At 44.0% G+C, this 22,915-nt stretch overlaps 1 protein-coding gene across 8 annotated transcripts; it reads left to right on the top strand.

Moving 5' to 3' along the window:
* The first annotated feature begins 1,649 nt into the window (after positions 1-1,649).
* Positions 1,650-21,661, top strand: CUNH1orf116 (chromosome unknown C1orf116 homolog). Of its 8 annotated transcripts, none has more exons than XM_033199835.1 (4): positions 1,650-1,777; positions 13,011-13,196; positions 15,611-15,788; positions 16,245-21,661. In XM_033199835.1, exons 1-4 carry the CDS (start codon positions 1,763-1,765, stop codon positions 17,768-17,770), a joined length of 1,905 nt encoding a protein of 634 aa, XP_033055726.1. In that variant the 5' UTR covers positions 1,650-1,762; the 3' UTR covers positions 17,771-21,661. The 8 variants fall into 8 exon arrangements, with proteins under 8 accessions (XP_033055726.1, XP_033055729.1, XP_033055732.1 ...); XM_033199836.1 differs by lacking the exon at positions 1,650-1,777 and adding an exon at positions 7,907-8,117; XM_033199837.1 differs by lacking the exon at positions 1,650-1,777 and adding an exon at positions 7,935-7,989.
* The last annotated feature ends 1,254 nt before the right edge of the window (positions 21,662-22,915 follow it).

Genomic DNA, 22,915 nt, shown 5'->3' with positions numbered 1-22,915 from the left:
TGAGATAAAGTATTAGAAGCAGGCAACAATCCAGATTTGCAGCATCTATAAACTATATTAAGCATTTACTCGAATTCATATTTACCAGATTTTATTTGCTTATTTTATATTTGTGCCCATAATTAGCTTGTAAACTCCACAAGGGCAGGAACTAATTGTGACTTTTGTTATTTTTGTATTCCCAACACCTAATAAGGGGCTGGATATATAGTAGATATTCAATATATAGTTGAATGAATGAACATGTGAATGAATAATCAATGAAGTTTATTCCTGTAAAGGAATAAAGTTATCCTAAGATCACTGGGAGGATATGCAAGCATTTTAAGGAAGGCATCAGATTGATATTCCTCAAAGTTTACTTTAACTGCCCTGTGGAGAAGAGATTGAAGAGGGCGGAGAGGAAGTGGAGGACCAGTGAGGAGGAGGCTGTACTACAGTAACATATGGAAGTGATGACGGTGAGCATTATCATAGTTAGCATTTATTGAGTGCTTACAGTATACTCAGCACTCTTCATGTATTATCTCATGTAATCTTCACAATAACTCTGTAAGTTATGTGCTATTATTGTCATCTCTATTTTATAGATATAATTACTGAGAATTATAAAGTTTAAACTGCCTCAAGGACAAACAGCTAATAAGTGGATGATGGCTTGGGCTAAGTAGATGTCAAGAGAAGAGGACAGATGTAGGATATAATTTGGAGATAGGATCTCCAAGACTTGGTGATGGGGAATAATATTTCCTCAATCGACTGGTAGGAAAAAGTAACATTTACTGATTCATGGAAGATGAAGGGGGGAAGTATTTGGAGAGAACAGAGAAAAAAAAGAGTTAAGACATGTTAAGTTTGAGTTATTTATGACTCATAGAAAGCAGAGATCATGTAGGCATCTACAGGTCTGAAGTTCAAAAGATGTATCTAAAGACAAAGGCCTAAATTTTGGACTCGTCGACCTATAGCTAAAAGCTGTGTGGATGGAAGAGAACAAGCAGAGAGAGTATATATAGCGAGGAAGACTCAGCACAAAACTGCAAGTAACTCCCAACATTTAGGAGCCAGGTAAGGGAAAAAGAACCAGCATTTAAAAGTCAGTTGAAGAAAGAGCCACTAAGGATAATTGAGGGTTCAGGAGAGAGAGATTAAAGAAGCAAGAGAATTTTATGTCATGGAATTCAAGAGAAAATAGTTTTTTTAAAAAAACTGAAAGTGGTCAGCTGTGTTGGATGTTATAGAAAGACAAGTTAGAGAAGAATTCAGAGAGTCTATAGGATTTGGCAAACAGGAGTTCATTAATGACCTTAGCACAAGCTGTTTTAGGGGAGTCATGGAGAAAGTAGCCAAATGGAAATGAGTTGAAGAGTAAATAGGGATGTCTGATTAAAGACAACAAGTTGAACATATTCACTAACCTCCACTCCCCCAAAACTTCAGTAAAATGATAGTGATGGAATTACCCTCAAGGACAAAGAGATAGCCGGGTAAATAATAACAAAACTTCGGAAGTTAGCGAGCTGCTAACTTTCAAGTAATTTTTAACAAATTAGTTAACAAGCAGTTGGATGTGTGGTAACTGAGAGCAGATTTTAAAAAGCTGATGGGAATTATTTTAGGAGAAAGGTCAAAATGACGATGCAGGAGAGAAGGTTGCAGGGATAGAGCTGGTGAGATGAGATTCAGAGCACACGTGGATGACGGGATTTTATAGGAAAAACGTTTTGTTGTTGTTGTTGAACCAACAGGGAAAAAGAAGAAAATGGTGCAAAGGAAAGTAGGTTTGTAAATTTGGGGACGGGAATGTGGCATTCCTGCCTCTTGACTACTGTTGTCTTACTGAAGCTTTCAAAATTGGTGACAAAGTTGTTATATGAAAATGGAGTGAAAGAGATGTGGACAGTTATGGAGAGAGAAAAAGAGTGGTTTCAGAAAATTGAAATCCAGCTTCCTAAAGTAGTAATTGCCTGCAGTATAGAGTACCCATTTGAGGTTGTTACTCATGAATTTATGGTGGTACCAATCTGCCTGTTGTGTGATCAACATACAGATGTTAGTGACTCCAAGGAATCCAGTAACACCAAATCAAAAGCAAAAGCAGGAAATGCTGATACGTGAAGTTGACCATTAAGGGTGACATTTCTGGGAACCAAGAAACCAGCAGGTAGGAGACAAGTGGTTACAGTCTATTCAGTCGGCCTTGCTTAGAGCTGTTGGCATGTGATATAGTGTGAATGTTCTGTCCCCTCCAAATCTCATGTTGAAATGTGACCTCCAAAATTGGAGGTGGACCTAGTGGGAGGCATTTGGGTCATTGGAACAGATCCTTCATGAATGTCTTGGTGCTGTCCTTTTGTAATGAGTAAGTTCTAAGTTATCACATGAGATCATGCCCAGCCATACTTCTTTTCTGTATAAATTACTAGGTCTCAGGTATTTCTTTACAGCAATGCAAATGGACTAACACACTATGTGGTAAGTGTATGTTCCATGGTCCTGTCTACTGTTAATAATGAGTTATTATAGCAAATAAAATAAATATTAATAAATGTATACAGCATATGCATGTTAACACCTCCTTCCTCTCTTTTGCTCCCTCTTTCACCATGTGACACTGCCAGGTCTCCCTTTGCCTTCTGTTATGTAAGCTCCCCGAGACTCTCACCAGAAGCTTGGCAGATGCTGGCACCATGCTTGTACACTCTGCAGAACCATGAGCAAAACAAATATCTTTTATTTATTTATTTATTTTTTAAGACAGGGTCTTGCTCTGTCACCAAGGCTGGAGTGCAGTGGCATAATCATGGCTCACTGCAGCCTTGATCTCCCAGTCTCAAGCCATCCTTTCACCTCAACCCCACGAGTATCTGGGACTACAGGCATGCACCATCATGCCTGGCTAATTTTTGTACTTTTAGTAGAGACAGGGTTTTGCCATGTTGCCTAGGCTGGTCTCAAACTCCTGAGCTCAAGAAATCCCCCTGCCTTGGCCATCCAAAGTGCTGGAATTTCAGGCATGAGCCACCATGCCCAGCCAAACCTCTTTTCTTTATAAATTACTAGGTCTCAGGTATTCCTTTATAGCAATGCAAATGGACTAACATACCATGTGGTTAAGTGTGTATTCCATGGCCCTGTCTACTGTAATAATGAGTCATTATAGCAAATAAAATAAATATTAATAAATGTATACTGAGTATGCATTTCATGCAAATTTCATGAAGAATGTTCCAAGAAATAACAAATTTGGAAAGCAAAAAAAAAAAAAAAAAATTAAATTGGGAATTTCAACAAGTGATTCTGTGTAGAGCTGTTGGGAGCTCCCTAGGAGATCCAAACGGAATCTAATAATGTTACCTGGCATTTTCACTATTTGAATATTTGCTATAAGCTACAATACTTTATAAATTCTATTAATGCTGATATTTCTTATTAATTTTTAGATATCCATAATAATTAGTAAAGAACATGAAGAATGTTAGGAGCATTTTGTTATAAGAAAGATAAAGGAAATCAGTCATCCCATCACTAGATATGTGTTCAATCACTGCAGTGTGAAGCATCATCAACTCAGGGCCTTCATAGGCATCTCAGATTGATAGACATATTCATGATCAAAAGGTCAAAAGCCTCTGAAAACAATCCTAATGAGCCAATGCTCATTACTTCTAAGAACAACACAGAGTTTAATATCACATCAAAGGACAAGAATTGGGAAAAAACAATACGTAAAATTGTAGTAGTAGAAGGATTATCTTTGAGCTTGATCATGAAGAATAAACTTTTTAGAGCAAGTTTCTTAAGGAGTTCAGTTGCCAAAGAGTTTATCAGCAGTTTTGACATTAATATATAACTATTACAATAGAAAAGAAAAGTAATACATAGAAAAAAAATTGGTGCCTTTCATGAATCCAAAATTTACAGGGAGAGAAAGAGGACAGTTATATCCTAGTGGGTTCAATATACAGATGTGTACATTGTGTTAAGAGACTACAGTGAAGCTGCACCTAACACTCTATTCCAAAAGAAGGTCATGCTTACCCTGAACCCTGAAGGAAGCATAAGACTAAGCCAGGATGCCAAGGGTGGGAAGAGATCCAAGAAGAGTGTACTGCATGGGCAAAGGCCCAGAAGCATGAAAGCACAGCAGTTTCAGAAACAGTGGATGTGGCTGTAGTCCAGAATATAAATGAAGATATGCTAGGAGAAGCATGTAGGGCCAGCTCATGAAGGTCTTTTTATGTCATAACAGGGACTCTGAAGTTCATCCTGAATGCCACGAAGACCCATCGAAGTATTTTAAGAGGAGGAATGACTACTCAGATGTGTGTCTGTAAAATGGAAGAGGGGTAACAAGTAATTTCTGTAGCCTCCTCCATCTCTAGTGGTCCATGATCTCACTGACAGTGAAAATCTGAACCAGAGTAGGGAGGATAAAGAATTGGAAAGAGGTATGAAAGCTATCTCACAGGAGGTATTTGAGAATGACTGTGAAGTATTCTCGAGCCTGGGTGAGAAGAAGTGTGGTGATGCAATTATCTGGGATGGGGATAGAGGAGAGAGGACATTTGAGGGGTATGGACATGGACAATGTAAATCCAATTTTGAACACATTAAGATTTGGTGTTTCTTGCAGAATTCTCTGATGCTAATTGGTGATCTTAGCCCCTGAACTTTCTTTAGTTCTAGGGAGAAAGGGGCAGCTGAGTCCTCCAAATTTCCATGATAGGTGGGCTGAAGAAACACTGCTCTCAACAAAGAAAGGAGAAAAAAATTACTCCCTAAAACTACTTAACAATTAAGTGATTTCAGAACTCCTTCATCCACATTTACTTAATTACATGCTTTAGTTCTCATCAAATTATTTTAGTCTTAACACTAATATCACTTCGGTGAGAACTTAGTGATCTATTTGATGTCCTAATCTGTGCTATCCAGTCCCACATCTTACAGCCAAATTACAGTTACCCTCATCTGAATTCTTCCCTAGCTGTGCTCTCTTTAAAGAAAGCTCTTGTTCCCCCAACCCCTACTTGAGGAATAAAACCTTCTCTTCCCCCAGTATTTTAGAGGTCACACTCAGAGCCCCAGCATATAGTATCACGCCCAAACATGAACACACTGGGTGCCAAGTGTTTCCTAAGGACGGTGACAGCATATGTTCAAAGTAACTTAATTTTTCCTTTGGAGAGAAAAGGGAAAGGAAGACACTGCTAGGGTGTAACTGCAATGTGAATAAATAGATATCATGAATGGTTAGAATGGAAATCCACAACTATTTTGCAGAGTCTAAACTTTATAAGGGGCCTAAGAGGAAAGTTTGGCCAATGACTGTTTGTGGTATATTTCAGTTTTGAAATGATGTGTGTGTGTGTGCACATGTGCGTGTGTGCACACTTACATGTGCACTTAGGGGGAAGGGAGGTGCCTCAGTGAGGAGGTTGTACTCAGAAAGGAAATCATAAACTAGCCTCTGACAGTCAAAGAGATGACGTGACCACAACAGCATATGCAAGAATGGAGAAGGAAGGAACAGATGAGTCAGGTGAGCTGGGCTGTAATTAGTTTCCACAGAGTCTGGTCATCAAACAGGCATTTACATACAAAGAGCAATGACACACATACCCCCTCAAATGATGACCGATATCAACCAGGAAGCCTTATTCTTTCAGGCTTTTGACTGACTTAGGAAATCCTCCCTCTTCTGTAGTCCAGGCCTCCTTTCCAATTATCTTGGAATGTTAGAGACTTGGTACGTTTCTAAGCAAAAATAAAACAAAGCAAAAACAATATTAATTCCAGGGAAAACATTTAAGTACATGGAGAATGGGAAACAGAAAATTTGAGATAGTGATTTATTTCAGCTAGAACATATGTGTGTTTGCGGGGAAGGGAGGCTCAAGGCTTGTAAGTAACTTCGACTACGATGTTTATGTTTTATTTCCCGAACTGGGTGTTAGGTACGGTTGTGTTTGTTATGCCAGGGTATCTGAAATAGTTCATAATTTACAAAAAGAAAACGTTTTTGAGAGGAAAGGGAGGAAGAGAAAGATGATTTTGTCTATGTCCCTGCTTCTACCTGGTAAAAGATAGGGGTTCCTCCTAGTTATCCTAATTTTATTATAACTGAAAAACTGTGTCTGTTCACAAATAAGACTGCCTACTGTCCTCTTGGAAGTTAATTCTCATAAGTCAATTCATTTTTTTAGCAAATGTTCAAATCACACACCTATGGAGCTGGATCAATTTCATTGACTTCATCCATGGGTGTGACTCTGGTTGCATGGAACTGCTGATTTGGAGATGCCCTTCCTGTTTTGTTAGTATTATGACATCACACATGTTTGAATGACACACCCGGGAGAGAGGTCATAACCTGAAGTGCTCATTCAGCTGTGATATCCATAGGCTGCTGATAGGGGACTGGGTTATCCCAGGCTTCCTCCAACCTCCTTCCTATCCATTAGTCCTGCTCCACCTCATCTTTACCTTGGCCCCAGGATCACTGTGCTTTTTATTTCCTATCCAACCGTGATCACAGAAAGAGAAAAGATGAAAGCCATGTGTTGTCTTGTTATAAAACATATTAATAGCTTTAAGTAGGAAATGAAATGGAAAAGGACGAATCTAATTGCTAGAATTACACTTGCAAATTATCTGTGTATTTCATGATTCCCACTTGAGACTCTCCAAAACAGGCGGATTGGCATTATGCTGATTCATGGCAATCTTGATGTTATATTGCCTGAATTAAAATCCCCGCCCTGCCTCTTCCTAGCTACATGGCCTTGAAAAAGTTTTTTAACCTCCCTGTAAAATTTAGATATTAATAAATGTCTACTTTTTTAAGTTAAAGACTAAAGAAAAAGATACATGAAAACACTCAGCACAATACCTAGCAAATAGCAAGAACTAATAAATGTTGGCAATTATTGTGTACATTGATTTTAAATTTTCTCCCTGCCCTTTTAATGCTAGTAAGTGGAATACCTCAAATCCTGATAGGCATCAAGGATAACCTACCTCTAGGAAAAACCAGCTTCCAGTCAAAAATCATATCTGGTAAGAGTAGTCTCTGTACTTGGAGGGAGATCTCTTCCCAAAAGCAGTAGATTCTTAAACCTACTCTCTTCTCCCTACAAGTGCCAAATGTCAGTCCACGAAAGGAGGCAGGAGTTGCTAAACTGGTTGGTAGTTTGTTTTGTTTTTATTTCATAATATGTATGGCCACCTTCCGTGAACAACTAAAAGAGAGCAGAGGACCAAATGACGGAGTGCATGCTCTCTCCTTTCAAGCTGTCCAGCCACTCTTTCATCAGGATAGGGACCTCTTAGGGGATGAATGGTTTTATTTCCCCAGAAATAAATTAGGCCAAGGAGATTGTTGTCAAGCACTGGGACGAGACTGGCCCAACTACAGCAACCCTAACCTTGGGACACCCTCCTAAGTGGACATGAATGGAATTGCCAGGCTTATGAGCTAGGAGTAGGCTTGGGGAAGAAAGTGACTTTCAACAGCTAGAAAAGCTAGCAGCAAAACTGACCACAAATGAGTTTAGCTTACAGAATTCAGGGGACAACTAATCTCCTAGTGGAAGAAGGTAGTTCTAGATGAAAAACCTATTTCAGATAGACCTATGGAAAAGCACACTGCCCAGAGGACTGTCTGCGTTCCTTTATATCAACATTAAATATATATACTATCCCTACCTACTCCCTCCCTGCCACCTGTCCTTCCAGTCTCAGCCCAAACCAGCTCCTCCTCCTTCCAGCCCTCCTTTTTTAAAGAGCTCTTTATTAGCTCTAAACAGGGAAGGGGAAGGCAGGAGATGATTGGCTAAGAGGGAGCAGCACCACCCTGCTCATTCCCCTCCCATTCCTTCCCTGAGGAAACAGCTGGAATGAGAGGTAGGGAGGGGAGGCTAGGATTGGCTGAGTCAGTGGCAGTGTGGGGGCCAGGCAGCACAGATGAAGCATTTACCTGTCTAGGTAAGTCAGGAGGAGGTCAAAAGGAGAAGAAAACAGTAGGAGGCAGGGGAAGCAGCCTCTGTCTCCGTCTCTGCCCTTTGAAATAAAAGGGTATTTCTTTCCTGTCTTCAGTCCCCAACCCAGTGGAGGTGAGTTAATCACTAACCAACTACTGCTTATCCTGCAGCAAGAGGAAGGGGTTTCATGGGAAATTAGAACTACAAGGGAGGGAAGGGGTCCCTCTATACCCCAGCTAGGGAGCTTTCCTATCTGTTCCCCAATTCTCTGAGTTCATTCTGGGATCAGATCAGGTCAGTAGTGACTTGAGATTGTAGTATTTTTGTGGAGACCGGGGCTGGGAAGACCTTCTTTTTCATTTACCTCCTTAGGTTGGATAGGCATATTGTGCAAACAACAAGAAAAAGAAAATAGATTTGTTTTGGAAATTTTCATCTCTGAACAATTGAAATTGAGTTGTGATTTTGGAAAATAACAGTTGAAATAGAGGGAGTCAAAATGGGGGAGAGTATCTTGGTTTTCCATTGCGATTATAACCGGAAATTCTCCCGTGGCTTTACCAACTCGGTGTTGATCTTTGTTTAAATAATGGATGCAGTGTGTGTGTGTGTGTGTGTGTGTTCGATCATGCTCATTTGATAATGGAGCTCTCTGTGGACAGGTGTGTTAGGCATGAGCTGTAGTAGGTTGTTTGTAAAGGGATATAAGGTTTGGGCATGTGGGGAAAACTTCAACTCCAGCTACCAGCTCATCTTTGGAAAACCCATGGATAATCTAGCTGCAAAGTCAAGTTTATTTGGGTTCTACTCAATTAACTTTCTGACTCTACCTGTTAATAGATGCAGAGACTGGCAAACAGAAAGCTACTTGGCTGTGCTGGGCCTCACCTACATGAATATTTCGCAGCTGCATGTCAAGTCTAGTTAGAATTCCAAGTGGGGCTCAGGCCAAGGTACTGTGGCAGAGTCCACAGACAGAGAAGCAGACCAGGGTGGTGGCTTTGTTTTGTTTTCCTGCAGGTATCCAAGTTGGCAGTTTGTGTGGCAGATTTACCTGCAGAAGGAAGGCAGATGTAGGAGTCGAGTCAGAGTAGCAAGTTGCCTCTCCATTATCCATCTTAGGGGGTTTAACCCTTTGGTCCCTAACTTTAACTCCTTCCCTCCTGCTGCAGAGAAGAGGGAAGTGGGAAGACCTCAGTACCAGGCTCAAGGGCATGGCACACACAGTCCTGAGTGAATATATGGGTTTTCCAGTTCTGGCAACTGGAGATTCAGGCTTGAGCTTACCTCACACCACAGAGCCAGCACCCCACACTCACTGACTGAGGGCTGCCCTAGATGGTGAACTTAGGAGTAAAGACCACCAGCAGTGTCTAACAAAGCTCTCCTATGCACAGAGTATTTCTACCTGCTCCTTGCCTCAAATCCACTGGTGAAAAGGAAGATGATAATGTTGCCTAAACACATACAGAAACTTGCCCATGTGCTCATGGAGACGGATATGCACATTGGGCAAGTTTTAGTCTTTCTGATATTTTTCTTAGGATATTTTCCAGCCCAAGGCACATTTCTGGGTAGTCAACAAGAAGCAGAGACACCTGGATTGAAAGATAGGAAACCTCTTTGACTAGTAGGCAGAGAGGCAGAGCTCTTGGAGGACATGTGGGTGCGTTCGTTGGAGGAGGAGGAGAGAGACCTGGGTCTGATTAGAAGGTGCAGACAAGCCAACCTGGAATGGAGCTGGAGCCCTCTCTCCACCCCACCCTCTCCAGATGCCAGAACTTCACCTGTTCTTTATTCCCTCTCCTGCAAGACTTGGCAGTATTTAGTATTTTAGTCAGTGGAGTAGTTAATATTTAATTCAGGATGGATGGCCCTGACTATTTAAGTGCTACATATTTCTTAACCCATTCCCTCCTCCTATTAAGTTCCCAAAGAAGTCAAGGGTTAAAAGATACCAAACTCTCACCTTGAGTGTTTTGTTTGTTTCTCAGTCTTCTTATCAGGGTTTCGATGGCTGCCCTGAGACAGCCCCCATGGTTCAAGGTTGTGAAGTCGGTGAAAGGAAATGCAGCTTTCACCTTTCAGATTTTTTAGGTCAGAAAACTAGGTATGGAGATAAGGTGACAGCACCTCACTTAGCTTTGGCTTCAGGTTCAGACTCCTCTCTGCAGGGAGTATGTAATCCCTAAAGACATGATTTTCCTTGGCAGTTGATGTTATTTCTTTACCGTGGAAATAGCTGCTGTTGGGGCAATACACCGGCCTGGAAGTATAAAGCTGAAGCAGATAATTTGCAGGGTTTAAGGTATGAAGTAGAAGGAGAAGGGGGTCTTAAGGCTTTTAGTATTTTAGTCAAGGGTGACTAGTAACCATTCTCGGGGGCATGCCCCTCTTGCATCCAGATAGTCCCTGAGATGCCCTGTGGAGGGCTGTCCTGTATATGCAGATATAGGTCATTTCCTGTGTCCCTTAGGAAGGGCTAGTGGTAAGAGCCATAACTTTCTCACCTGTAAAATGAAGAAAATGTCAGATCCTGCCTATGTTTCCAGTTTATGCTGAAGATCTAATTAGCATATCTGAGAGCACTTTGCAAGCTATGGCATGCTGTGTTCTTGTGAAGCAGTGCTTTTCCTACCACTTTTATCTCTTCCAGCTACTTGAAGGTATCCTAGGTTCTGAAACGAAAGTGTGATAGGCTTCCCTGGTAGGAAAGAGAGACTAGAAAACTTCTGTAAAGTCTAAAGCATACTTAGAAGCACAAGGGTGGTAATTTTCTCTGAAAGTAAGAGGCATCATCTGCTCACCCATTCATAGAGAATATTATGCTAATTACAGTGAGTCACTTTAAATATTTACTGCCCTGATTTTATAGAGAAGAAAATTGGAACCCAAAACTAGACCCTTAGATCTACACTGACTTTTTGACAACAATGCCTTTGTCTTATACGGTTTTGTACCACTAGCGCCTATTATTAGGTGCTCACAAATGTTAGTTTAACTGAAAACATTGCCCAAATTTCACTGAGCCACATATTATCCAGGAAATTAAATATTTAAGAAAAAGCTCACAGTAATAGGTTAGAAACCAAGAGGAAGCCTTCCAAAAGTTCAACCCAATAGACCCTAGAACAGACAGCAAGTTCATTCATTCAGCATTTTTTGAGTGTTTTCTGTGTGCTTAGACTTACAGAGATGGATCTCCTTTGCTACAGTGGCCTCAGCCCTACAGAATGTTAGGAATGGGTTAGTCCCCCCTGAACTTGAGCATCATTCATGGAGTGGGTAGCTGAGATGACTGAACTTCACCCACATGGTTTCTCATGTTCCTGTTTCTTTGAGTTTCTGGATACTGGGGAGCTTAACCTCATGAAGAAACCCTAAGAGCTTCCTCACCCCATGTTTATTTATCATTGGGCTTCTTTGGTGTCTCTGTCCCTCCAGTCCCCTCCTTATCTCCTAGGAGGATCTGGACCCCTATGAACCAGATGTCTGGCTCACTAGGGATCTCTCCTCTTTTCCCCCCACTGTCGTGCTCCTCCCTACCTGCCCCTTTTGAGAGACTCCTCCCAAGCAGAAGAGGAGCTCCATGGGGCTCCATACTTGCCAGCTCTATAGGGCTGGAAGGCTGACTCACCCAACCCAGCCCAAACCTGACTTTGGCACTGGAAGCGATTATTACCGAAGGCCAAGAGGACATCTGCCCTGGCATCCAAAGCCCAAGCCTCCAGATTTCAAATAGATCACATTTTCTTCTAGGACATTTTACCTAGTGTTGGGAGGGTTGGAAAGATGAAAGAAAATACAGGATGGCATTATAGGGAATACATGGATTTGAATCAGACAAACTTTATTCTAATTCTGGCTCTCCTCCAACTCTCTGTTTGATCTTGGAATGGTCTTTTCATCCTAATTCTTTTAGAATTTCATTTTAACAGCAGACTCACTTCTGGCCTGCCGTCTCCAGTGGAGTATTTCCCACAAACAGCCATATCAAAATTCTTGGGACTTTCAGAGGGAAAATGGCACTGCCTTCCTTTGCTACTACTATTGTTACAATGATATTGAAACTTTTTTTCCCTAAGGAATTGGAGTTGGGAGGAAGCTACATGGGACATTTCTCTTGTTCATTTGACACGGGCTCGGGAATCTCATTGGGAATATGGGCAACAACAGAGGCACTAGAAAGAAAGAAATTCACTGGAAAGAAAATAGGTTTGTGTCAACCACTGTAGGTGCCCTGTTTATGCCTCTAGACTAGCGAGTTAAAGATGGACATCGCAGTGGTGGTTGTGATGATGTTGATGATATTGACTAGGATAGCAGGTGACAATTTGCACCGTGCAAAGTGTTTTACATGTTCTCACAATAACCCCGTGAGGTAGGAATTATTAAGGGACCTGTTTCTTCTCTCAAGTCTATAGTCTCCCGTTAAACCAGAACCCTTCTTTTCTGAGCTCCTGTTTCTCTTGTTTCAATTTAGTTTGATCCTAGATAGATCTTGTCTTTTTCTTGTTACAAGAACAATAATAGTTAATTATTGACTCATGAGGTCTTAGGGTATTTACTACCAACTAAACTGTGCTAACTGTTCTCTCACTTAATCCTTATACTAACATTATTTAATGAGGAAAAACAGAGTAACTTGCCTCAAGTCACATAACTGTAAACGGCTAAACTGGGATTTGAGCCCAGACCCAACTAACTCCAGAACTCAAGCTATTGACCTCTGTAATATTTATTGCTTATAGTAATGAAAATGTAGGTTAAGCTCCTTGGTTCGGAGAAAAATGTAAGAGAAGTAGTAGAAGCTTCTTTCTGACTAGACTTCCTCTCCACCACCTAAGTTTATCCTTCTGCATGTATTTGAGCCAGCTCCAGGGTCCTTCCATGCAGGCTGGAGGTTTCACACCCCTCTTCCAGCTCTCTGCTTGCTTGGTGTCCTTCCCGCCATGCCACCCAGGGCCTGGGCAGAGCCTTGCCGAAGTCTTGGCTCACATGTGGCTTTGATTCTTCTCTTTTCAGGCCCGGCTTGGGACATTGTTCACTTCCCCTCGCTTCCCCTCTGGGAGCCCCCTTTGCCACCCCTGCACCTTGTTTCGGGCGATGCCCGAGAGGGAGCTGTGGCCAGCGGGGCCTGGCTCAGAACCCGTGACCCGTGTCGGCAGCTGTGACAGCATGATGAGCAGCACCTCCACCCGCTCTGGATCTGTACGTAATACTCTCCCTCCCGCAACCTGGTCTGCTGTCTGCACACCTGCCCTGCCCTGCCCTGTTCTTTCCTGCCACCCATCCTGGCTCACTACACCTTCTCTTTCATTGTTGGGGAGTGAATCACAACACCAGTGGGTGCTTTCTGCCTGAGTCAGCCCTGGCTCTATAGAGAATAGGATGGGATGACCTTAGAGATCAATTGGGCAAATGAGACTTTTTCCCCCAATTTTCATTAGGTTCGGGGTTGGATTGAGCAGAAAGAGTAGGCCTGTAATCTGAGGTCATGGTGGAAACCAAAACGTAGATTCTCGTAGCACATGGATTATTGAAGTTCTCTGCAATGAGCAGCATTACTTTAGTCTCTTACAAAGATCAAAGAAAATAGGTAATTAGGAGTCTAGGTTCTGGAACCAAACAGATCTATGTTCTCTACTTATAAGCTGTATGACCTTGGGCAAATTACTTAATTTCTCTAAGCTTTAAGCCTCCTCTGTTTTCAAATGCGATAGTGTTCATATCTAATTCAATTTGTGGGGAGTAAATGAGATACAAGTAAAGCACCTATCATATGCCTCCATGTAGAAAAGAATCAGCCTTTCTAGGAGCAGAGACTGAGAATCTTCCAAAGTCACTGTGTTTAGCTACCTGTGAGTGGCATTTAATAAACTGTAATTTTTCTGGGCATGAATTTAAATTTCAGTTGTTGTAAGGTTGGTGTGAAAGAGTAAATCTGTGCTGCATCCAGACACAAACATTTATTGTTCATGCTTGTCATATACATAAGAATCCTGGAGAATTTATGCGTTTTTGCATTATATCCTATAGAGGTATTTGAAAATTTAAGGATTTTAAGGGTGTCTACTGAATATCAAGGCTGTTTAAGACAACCAATGGATTTTGACATGTAAAAATGGAGTAGAGAAAGAAACACACACGGACAAATCCGAAGTGCAGACAATCAGACAAATTTCATGTTGACCCTAGATAATGGGGCTGTGGAGATGTCTTTTTATGTCTGTTAGGCTGAGACCAATGTGAATAGTCACATACCATTGGACACAGAATGTGACAGGGATTAAAGGTTTTCAAAGTGAATCATTCGTGAAGGAGAAACTAAGAATGATTATCCTTGGCAAGGCTATTTTAGAAGTAAGAGGACAATAAAGACATTTTTCTTCAAGAAACTTGGAGTCAGCTTCAGAGCTTCCACGGTCTATATTTGGGGCTTCCTTTCACATGTAGGCCCGCATCAGTCAACATACAGGTGGCTCTTTAAGGGGCAGAGGCAACTGGAAGGGGTATTCTGCAATCCTCTCCCCTCCTTCCAGGATATTTTTAGAGCTGTCTCAAAATCTTTCCTGGCCATCTGAGTGGGCCTGAAGAATGTACAACTCTGAAGTGTCCCAAATATTAGGAAAAGGGGTGGAGGTGCCAAGAAGAGACTCAGCCCACATTTCTTGTATTCCAATTTGCCCTTTTGTTTTCCCTTCAACTTCCTCTGTGGAAGAGCAACTGTTCCAGCAACCTTCTAGCCCCGTACAACATAGATAGTAACTGTCTGAGATGACCGTTATCATTTTCTTCCAAAAACCTCTATGTACTCTCTCGTAATGGATATGATCTACTTTCAGATCTACTTAACATTTAATACTAAGCTGCTTTTCCCTCTTCCCATACCATCTAGTTTCTCCACCAACCCCCTTTAAGTTAATATTTGCTATAGAAATGCACACTTATTTTAATATTAGCCAGAGCTAAATGCCATCAAGAAAGTAAATGTACAAGGGGAAAAAGTCCCGTATGGAATGCGTTTCAAAGTCAAGCACAAATCATTTAGTACATTTATCTGTGGCCAGTCATGCCACAGTTCCTACTGGCCTGGCAGCTTATAGCTGGCTGCATTTCCTGCTTTTCCTCATACTGTCCTTGACATACCAGATCAAGTATGCAGAAGTACTTTTAAAAGTTAAAAGCAATACTACTGAAGTTTCAGGTCAAATGGTTATGTTGCCCTTCTTATTTGGAGCTAAATCAGAGGTGCCCAAAGTGAAATGTTTGACAAAGGCTGTCAAACATTGGAACTTGGGACTGCTTCTAATCTGTGCCCCTAAGCATTCCAGCCAGGACTGAGCAAAAGAAAGGCCCCTGCCATGTGCCTGCCCAGCTCCAGAGCTGGGTGCTAGTGGGCCAACCTCCGGACACATTCTGTGCTCCCTGGTGCCTACAGTTTCAGGAGGCAACTCCAGCAGCTTTGCAGAGTAGCAGGAGGGAAAGCTTTCCAGCCCTTCAACATTCCTTCCCCTTCACAGGGTGGTTCTCAGGCCCCGCCAGTTTCTGCGGAGGGAGCGCTTTCTCACAGCTCTCTCTCCCTCTCCTGTTCTCGCCCTTCCTCGTCCCCCTGCCCCCAACAGAGTGATAGCAGCTACGACTTCCTGTCCGCTGAAGAGAAGGAGTGTCTGCTCTTCCTGGAGGAGACCATTGGCTCGTTGGACACGGAGGCTGACAGCGGACTGTCCACTGACGAGTCTGAGCCAGCCACAACTCCCAGAGGTTTCCGAGCACTGCCCATAACCCAGCCCACTCCCCGGGGTAAGGCAGGCCCTCTGAGGTAGAACCCCAGCAGAGAAGGGAGTCAGGGAGGGCTGGGTGGTTGGCTCTGGAGAGACTGAGTTAGTCTAGGGAGCTAATCTGGGTGACACAGAGGACAAGGGTAAGAGAGATAAGGAGAGGGAAGGGCTCCCCAGCTGCAGCGGGAAGCACCTCGAGGCCCTCGTTAGAGAGTGTGGAGAGCCAGTGGTGCTCAGGCTCAGCGGAAGGGAAACAAAACAACACACAAGTGTGGCCATGAGTGTGGAGCCACACGTCCCAGGGTGTGAGGAGCATTTTACTCCTGAGGACAGTCCCTCTGGTACTGGGGCTGCAGTTTTGTGTTGTTTCATTTAGCAAATATTTATTAACAATTAGTTAGACCTTCTCTGCAGCTAGAGCTCTGCAGCAGGGCCCTCACCTCTGTTCACTCTTTTATGTTCTTTCTGACCCTCCCAGGAGGTCTAGAGGAGACCATCACTCAGCAAGGACGAGCGCCAAGGACAGTGACTGAGTCCAGCTCATCCCATCCTCCTGAGCCCCAGGGCCTAGGCCTCAGGTCTGGCTCCTACAGCCTCCCCAGGAATATCCACATTGCCAGAAGCCAGAACTTCAGGAAAAGCACCACCCAGGCTAACAGTCACACCCCTGGAGAACCGGGGAGGCTTGTGCCAGAGGCTGAGAAAGAACAGGTCAGCCAGAGCAACCAACCCAGTCAGGCAGCTGCCAGCCCCCGGGAGGCTGCCCTTGACTTGGACGTGGTGCTCATCCCTCCGCCAGAAGCTTTCCGGGACACCCAGCCAGAGCAGTGTAGGGAAGCCAGCCTGCCCGAGGGGCCAGGACGGCAGGGCCACACACCCCAGCTCCACACACCATCCAGCTCCCAGGAAAGAGAGCAGACTGCTTCAGAGGCCATGTCCCAAAAAGCCAAGGAAACAGGCTCAACTGGGCACACACAACAATCCCGGCCTCCTCCTGCAGTGTTGCCTCAGAATGCAAGAGCTGAAGATGTTTCCCTGCCACCAGGCGAGGACCCAAACAGCCGACTAGCTCCTCTCACAACCCCTAAGCCCCGGAAGCTGCCACCTAATATTGTTCTGAAGAGCAGCCGAAGCAGTTTCCACAGTGATCCCCAGCACTGGTTGTCCCGCCACACTGAGGCTGCCCCTGGAGATTCTGGCCTGGTCTCCTCTTCACTGCAGGAGCAGAGAAAAGCACGTAGAGAAGCTCTAGAGAAGCTGGGGCTACCCCAGGATCAAGATGAGCCTGGACTCCACTTCAGTAAGCCCACCAGCTCCATCAGACCCAAGGAGACACGTGCCCAATGTCCGTCCCCAGCTCCAGATCTGGCTCAGCCTGCAGCTCCAACCCAGGCCTCAGCAGCTATTCCTGCTGCTGGGAAGGCTCTGGCTCAAGCTCTGGCTCCAGCTCCAGGTCAAGCTCAGGGACCTTTGACAATGAAGTCTCCAGCTCCAGGCAATGTCGCAGCTACCAAATCTATGCCAATTCCTATCCCTAAGGCCCCAAGGGCAAACAGTGCCCTGACTCCACCAAAGTCAGACTCAGGGCTGACTCTCCAGGAGAGCAACACCCCTGGCCTGAGACAGATGAACTTCAAGTCCAATACTCTGGAGCGCTCAGGCGTGGGACTAAGCAACTACCTTTCAGCTGAGAAAGACGCCAGCCCCAAAACCAGCACTTCTCTGGGAAAGGGCTCCTTCTTGGACAAGATCTCGCCCAGCGTCTTGCGTAATTCTCGGCCCCGCCCGGCCTCCTTGGGCACGGGGAAAGACTTTGCAGGTATCCAGGTAGGCAAGCTGGCTGACCTGGAGCAGGAGCAGAGCTCCAAGCGCCTGTCCTACCAAGGACAGAGCCGTGACAAACTTCCTCGGCCCCCCTGTGTCAGTGTCAAGATCTCCCCAAAAGGTGTCCCCAATGAACACAGAAGGGAGGCCCTGAAGAAGCTGGGACTGTTGAAGGAGTAGACTGCCACCAGTGTGGACTTTGTCCTGGCTGAACAAGAAGAGACACATGCTCCACTTGGGAGCCTTTGCCACTGCACAACTGAGGGCTCAAGATGAACCGGAGGGAGAGATTTGAGTCCAAGCATACGTTTATATTCAGAGTGTTGTGCCGTTGAGTGCCCACATGGATCATTCCGAAGGTGATCTCCACAAGAGGGGGTGCGTGCGTGTGTGTTTGGTGTGTAGGCAGGGTGCTGGATACATCACTGAAGCTATTTATATAACACAATGAGTCACTGTTCAAAATTTTGCTCTTGTTAGAGGTTTTCTTACATTGGGTAGAGTCTAGCCTAGCCAGAGCTGAGTGAAGGGGCTGGCCATGCCTGAGAAGAAAAGTCAAATGAGACAATGGACATGTCCATGACTTGAAAAAATGTTACATCCAGCAAATGCAGGGTCACGTGAAATATGGGCCTCCTGGAATCCCTACAGTGGATGGAGACTGGCTCATACCTTGCCAGATCCCTCTCTCAGTTCCAGCCTTCTGGACAAGGCCTGGGCTAAGCAGAGCTGATGCGTTATCTCTTCACCCACTGCCCTCTCAGTATCACCAGTCTCAAAGACAGGGTACATCCCTGTAACCCAGCCTCTCGGTTGACTGATAGCAGAACAGCTCTTTTTGGTCTGAGAAGGCAGGATAAGTGACCACGTACTTATGCCACTACCTCCACCAGGGAGAGTCCTTCTCCACAGGCTTGATAAATTCAATCACTAACTGTGCTGTGGTCCCTGACTCTGCTACTCCTGTTCTTCCTGCTTTCCTGCTCCCTATCTCAGTCTGCACTGACCCCAGGGCTGGGCTGACATCAAGGTGGGAGCCCAGCCCATGGGCTTTATAAATACCCAAGAACAGTTTCAGATCTTCTCTGTGCTGATGCAGATAGATTTAAATTTTTCTCAGTTCCAGTGATAGAAAACCCACACAATATGTCCTCTGCCAGTCTTAATAGAACATCAGAGGTAAGAGGGGCCTCAGAGAAGCTCTGACCCAGTGCTGCTGGGGAAGGGAAGTGACTCACCCTGGGTCAGCCTGCCATTTGGGGAAAGAGCTGAGGTTCTTACCCTCGTTGCATGCTGCCACCTCTCCTTAGTCAGTGCTCTTGTACATCCACCCAGCACCCTCAGGACCCATAGTCATCATCAAAGACTCAACCCTAAGGCCCTTCAATATCTCAAAGTGTCTTCTGAAGCATCAGAGATTAAATATTGTTCAAACTAATAGTTATTGCTGTGGCTTTTAATTTTATATTTGGAAGATAGCTTTATGGTAACTCATCATTAACCAGAACACCTCTCCCCTCAAATTCCCTGACCAAGTTGTGCAGCTTGAGCAGATGCCGAAAGAGGGTATTATGGGTAGGCGGTATGGGCTTGCAAATACAAGCTTGGAGGTGAGACATGGTCAGACATGACTCCTGCTTCCCCTTAGGAAGTAAATCTTACTTATAGGCTGTGAACTGCGTGGAGTCCAGGATGCCCAGATGTGAGGGGCAGATAAAGGGAATGCTCTTGGAAAGGTGCCTTTTAAGGCTGCTGAGAATTTCTAGGCTGTGTCCTGATGGACACAGCACCGCCAAAGTCCAGAATTTCTGAAAATGGTGATAAGGTTAAGGTAAGGACAACAAATACTCCACCCTGTCATGGTATGTGGGGTGTGGGTGTGGTGGTTTCTATGTACATTTGCTCATACACACACATCCAAAAGCCTGTGCCTCATTCCTGGCCATGGGTGAGGACTTAGTCTGTCATGGCTGATGGGGGCTCCCACAACTGGTTAAGTTATGTCTTATTATACACCCCCAGAAAGAGAGAAAGCTGCCTTCTGGAGGACTGATTCCTCATGCTGTATTCAGCTGAGTTGATTTATGTGTCTATTTCAACTCAAAAGCTGAAGAATGATCATCTTATTTGGTATTCATTAATTTCCTTGATTAATAGGGAAACTTGGGAATAGCTATAAAGTAAAACTTGGGTGGAACCTGGGCCCTGGCATCACACAAGAGTGATTAGGATGGTCAAGGTCATCAGGAGTACAGCCTATTATAGTCCCACACCCTGAGAAAGGTCATTTCTCTCCCACACATGACAAAGTCACAGACAACCTGTACCTGCCACTTGGCATCCTCATCCTAGTAACATGGGCATTTCTCCAGTTTTCCTAATCTGAGATTCCCTTCTCTTGTTATTTAAAGATACCGTGCTTCTCCACATCCTCATCCTTCAAAGAGTATATTTTGCTCTAAGGATAGTCTTTGGGATTCAAGAACAGAATGATAAATCCAAACTTGGTCATTCTCATTTTGAAGAGATGCAAGAGGGCCCAGTGAGGACATCCGCCTCCCTGAAAGTGGTGCTAGACCCAGCTGAGGTCATTGTATCTATCCTCTTGTATCCATATAGGGTTGCTCTTCATTCAGTTTGAATTGATGAAGAGGGAGGTAAGAGTAGGGTCAGAGTTATTCTTATCTCTTTTCACAGAACTGTGGGTGGAGGTTTGTAAAAGCCATTCATTTGGTTTTCAAAACCAAAGCAACAGCTCCACTTCCACTTGGCCTTAGATCTCTGCTATACCCTGCCATAGCTTTGATGCCACTGGGCACAAGCCACCTGCCACATACAGGAGTGGCCTCTCCCAGCCTGGCATGGTAGGGGTGTCTGTGCCCTCAGATGCATTGACAGCTGCTCTTCTGAATCTCCACACCTGTGCTACCCTGGGAACTCTGCACTCTGACTCCGTGGGGTAGGACCACGTGCCATCTCACACAGAGGTCAAAGGATGAGCCCACTCACTCATATGTGCCTTCCTCCACAGTGGGAAGCGTGATCTGGCAGGGGCTGCCTTGTAGGCTGGGGGTGGGCTGGTGAATGAATGTTGATGTTTATTTCATGGAGAAAGGGGAGGTGAAAGATTGGAGAGCAGGTCCCCATCAATGTTCTGAGTTCTAGCTGGAGGTCTACATGGTCTGTGAGTGTGTGAGATGAACCCTTCCATCCTTTGATGCCTGGTTGTATGTGTAGGCTAAGAAGGACCCTCTTGTCAGTGTGCAAAGCTGTAATCTCATGGACTAGAGGAGAGGGGGCCAAGGGAATGGACAGGAGAAGTCGTGCAGAATCTAAGCAGGAATGCAGATAGAATGCATCTAGGCCGTTTTCCCCAGGAGAGTGATGATGGAGCATATAGATAATGGCTCAAATTCAGCCTCCATCACTTACCAATCAGGAACCCTGGCGATATCACTTTAACTTTCTGAACTTCAGAGTCTTCACCTATAAGATGGGGAAAATACTATCATCCTTTCAAGATTGCTGAGATAAATAAGTGATATAAAGCATGTAAAGCTCAGTTCTGGACGCAGTGTAGCTACTCAATAAATGATAATATTACCTTCTGAGTCTTATTTTTTTCTTCTCAAAGGAGGTGAATGTAGGGAGGGTTGGATATCAAGGGCTGTCCCAACCCACTTCTGAGAGAAAGATAGAGCCTGCTGCATATAAAACTTATAGCATAACCAGGCTTCGGCACAGCCTCCAGGTGACTCAGCTTCACCCACGCCAGGCTTCCCGGAGTTTGAAAAGACAGCAATTGGCATGGATGTAATGTGTGTGTTCTGGTGCAGCCTGAACCAACTGTTTCCAGCTTTCATATCCTCAAACCCAACTTCTCCTTTATCATGAGTCTCTTACTGCCCATGACCATAGAGCTTACTTCTTTTTGCTTCCTCTTACTTTCTTTTGCTGTGTGACTCAGAGAATTATACGCTGTTCTACAGTTACTTATTTTTAAAATGAAGGTAAAAAAATAAGCATTTAATAGGAGGGAACTCCTCAGAAAGAAATAAAAGCTAGAAAAGATTTTAAAATTCCTTTTTCTTCTTTTAAATAGCACGTTCTTTTAAATTCGTTCATCTCTGGAATGAATCAGGCATTAGTTATCAGGAAGCAAGAAGTGCATTGGATGAGGTCTCTAAATCTCTTCAGGTATGGGGACCTGTGAATTGCTGGAATCATGACCACTATCATAATCATCACTGACTGTTAGCATACACATGTGGTAAAAACAGATTACACTCTAATTCCAGGCTGTCATTCTCTCTTACTCATTACCTAGTTGGATTGTTGTCCTTATCACCACTTGCCACGTATCCAGAGTTCAAAATCACGTGAAACAGGCAGAGGCCTGGACCAGGTGAGCTTTAGTGGGTCACTTCATCTCACTCTCAACATGAGGGACTTGGTCTTTCTCCTAGATTCATGCTAGCCCTGAAATGTATGTTTCGGTAAATCCAAACAAGTTAGTTAGGAAGATCAACACCTGCCAAAAATCATCAGAATATAGTCTAAAATAAACTAAACTTCAAAGAACTTGAGAACTGCAAGGAAACTTTTAGGTTCTGTAATTCAACCTCCCACCTAAAGAGGAATTATCTCTATAGTTGGAGATACATATATTTCTCTCTATCATCTATCTATCTGTCTGTCTATCTATCTATCTATCTATCTATCTATATTTATGGTCAGAAATAAACACACACAAATATATGTACACACACACACATATATATATGTAGGACCAGAAAGAAGGGAGGTTCGGTTTGGGGCATACTGAGTCTGAGGTTGTTGTGGAACTTCTAAGTTGACATGGCCCCTGGCATGTCAACTTAGACATCTATCTATATCTATATCTATATCTATATCTATATCTATATCTATCTCCAGCTATCTATATATAGAGAGATATATGGTCAGAAATATGGATGGATAGATGGATGGAGGCTTAATGGATGAATGGATGGATGGATGAGTGGATAGATGGAAGAAGACAGAAAAGGAGGGAAGAGGAGGGGAGGGAAGAGAGATTGAGAATGTATGGTGGCCAAGAGCATAGGCTCAGGAGCCAGGCTGCCAGGGTCTCTGCACTTCAGTTTCCTTTTCAGCAATTACCTTTTTCATCTTTTAACTTTCTTTGTTGTGTGGTTCAGGGAACTTTATGCTGCCCTACAGTTATTGTTTATCTTAAAAATGGAGGAGGCCGGGCGCGGTGGCTCAAGCCTGTAATCCCAGCACTTTGGGAGGCCGAGACGGGCGGATCACGAGGTCAGGAGATCG

This window comes from Trachypithecus francoisi, unplaced genomic scaffold (genome assembly GCF_009764315.1).
Source record: "Trachypithecus francoisi isolate TF-2019V2 unplaced genomic scaffold, Tfra_2.0 Lachesis_group5, whole genome shotgun sequence".
Taxonomy (NCBI): domain Eukaryota; kingdom Metazoa; phylum Chordata; class Mammalia; order Primates; family Cercopithecidae; genus Trachypithecus; species Trachypithecus francoisi.
This window is presented reverse-complemented; position numbering and strand designations above follow the sequence as displayed.

What these genes read in the sequence shown, in the direction of transcription:
- CUNH1orf116 (XM_033199835.1), top strand. An exon ending in CCTCCACCCGCTCTGGATCT is followed by an intron (nt 13,197 to 15,610) that starts GTACGTAATACT and finishes TGCCCCCAACAG; the next exon opens with AGTGATAGCAGCTACGACTT. An exon ending in AACCCAGCCCACTCCCCGGG is followed by an intron (nt 15,789 to 16,244) that starts GTAAGGCAGGCC and finishes TGACCCTCCCAG; the next exon opens with GAGGTCTAGAGGAGACCATC.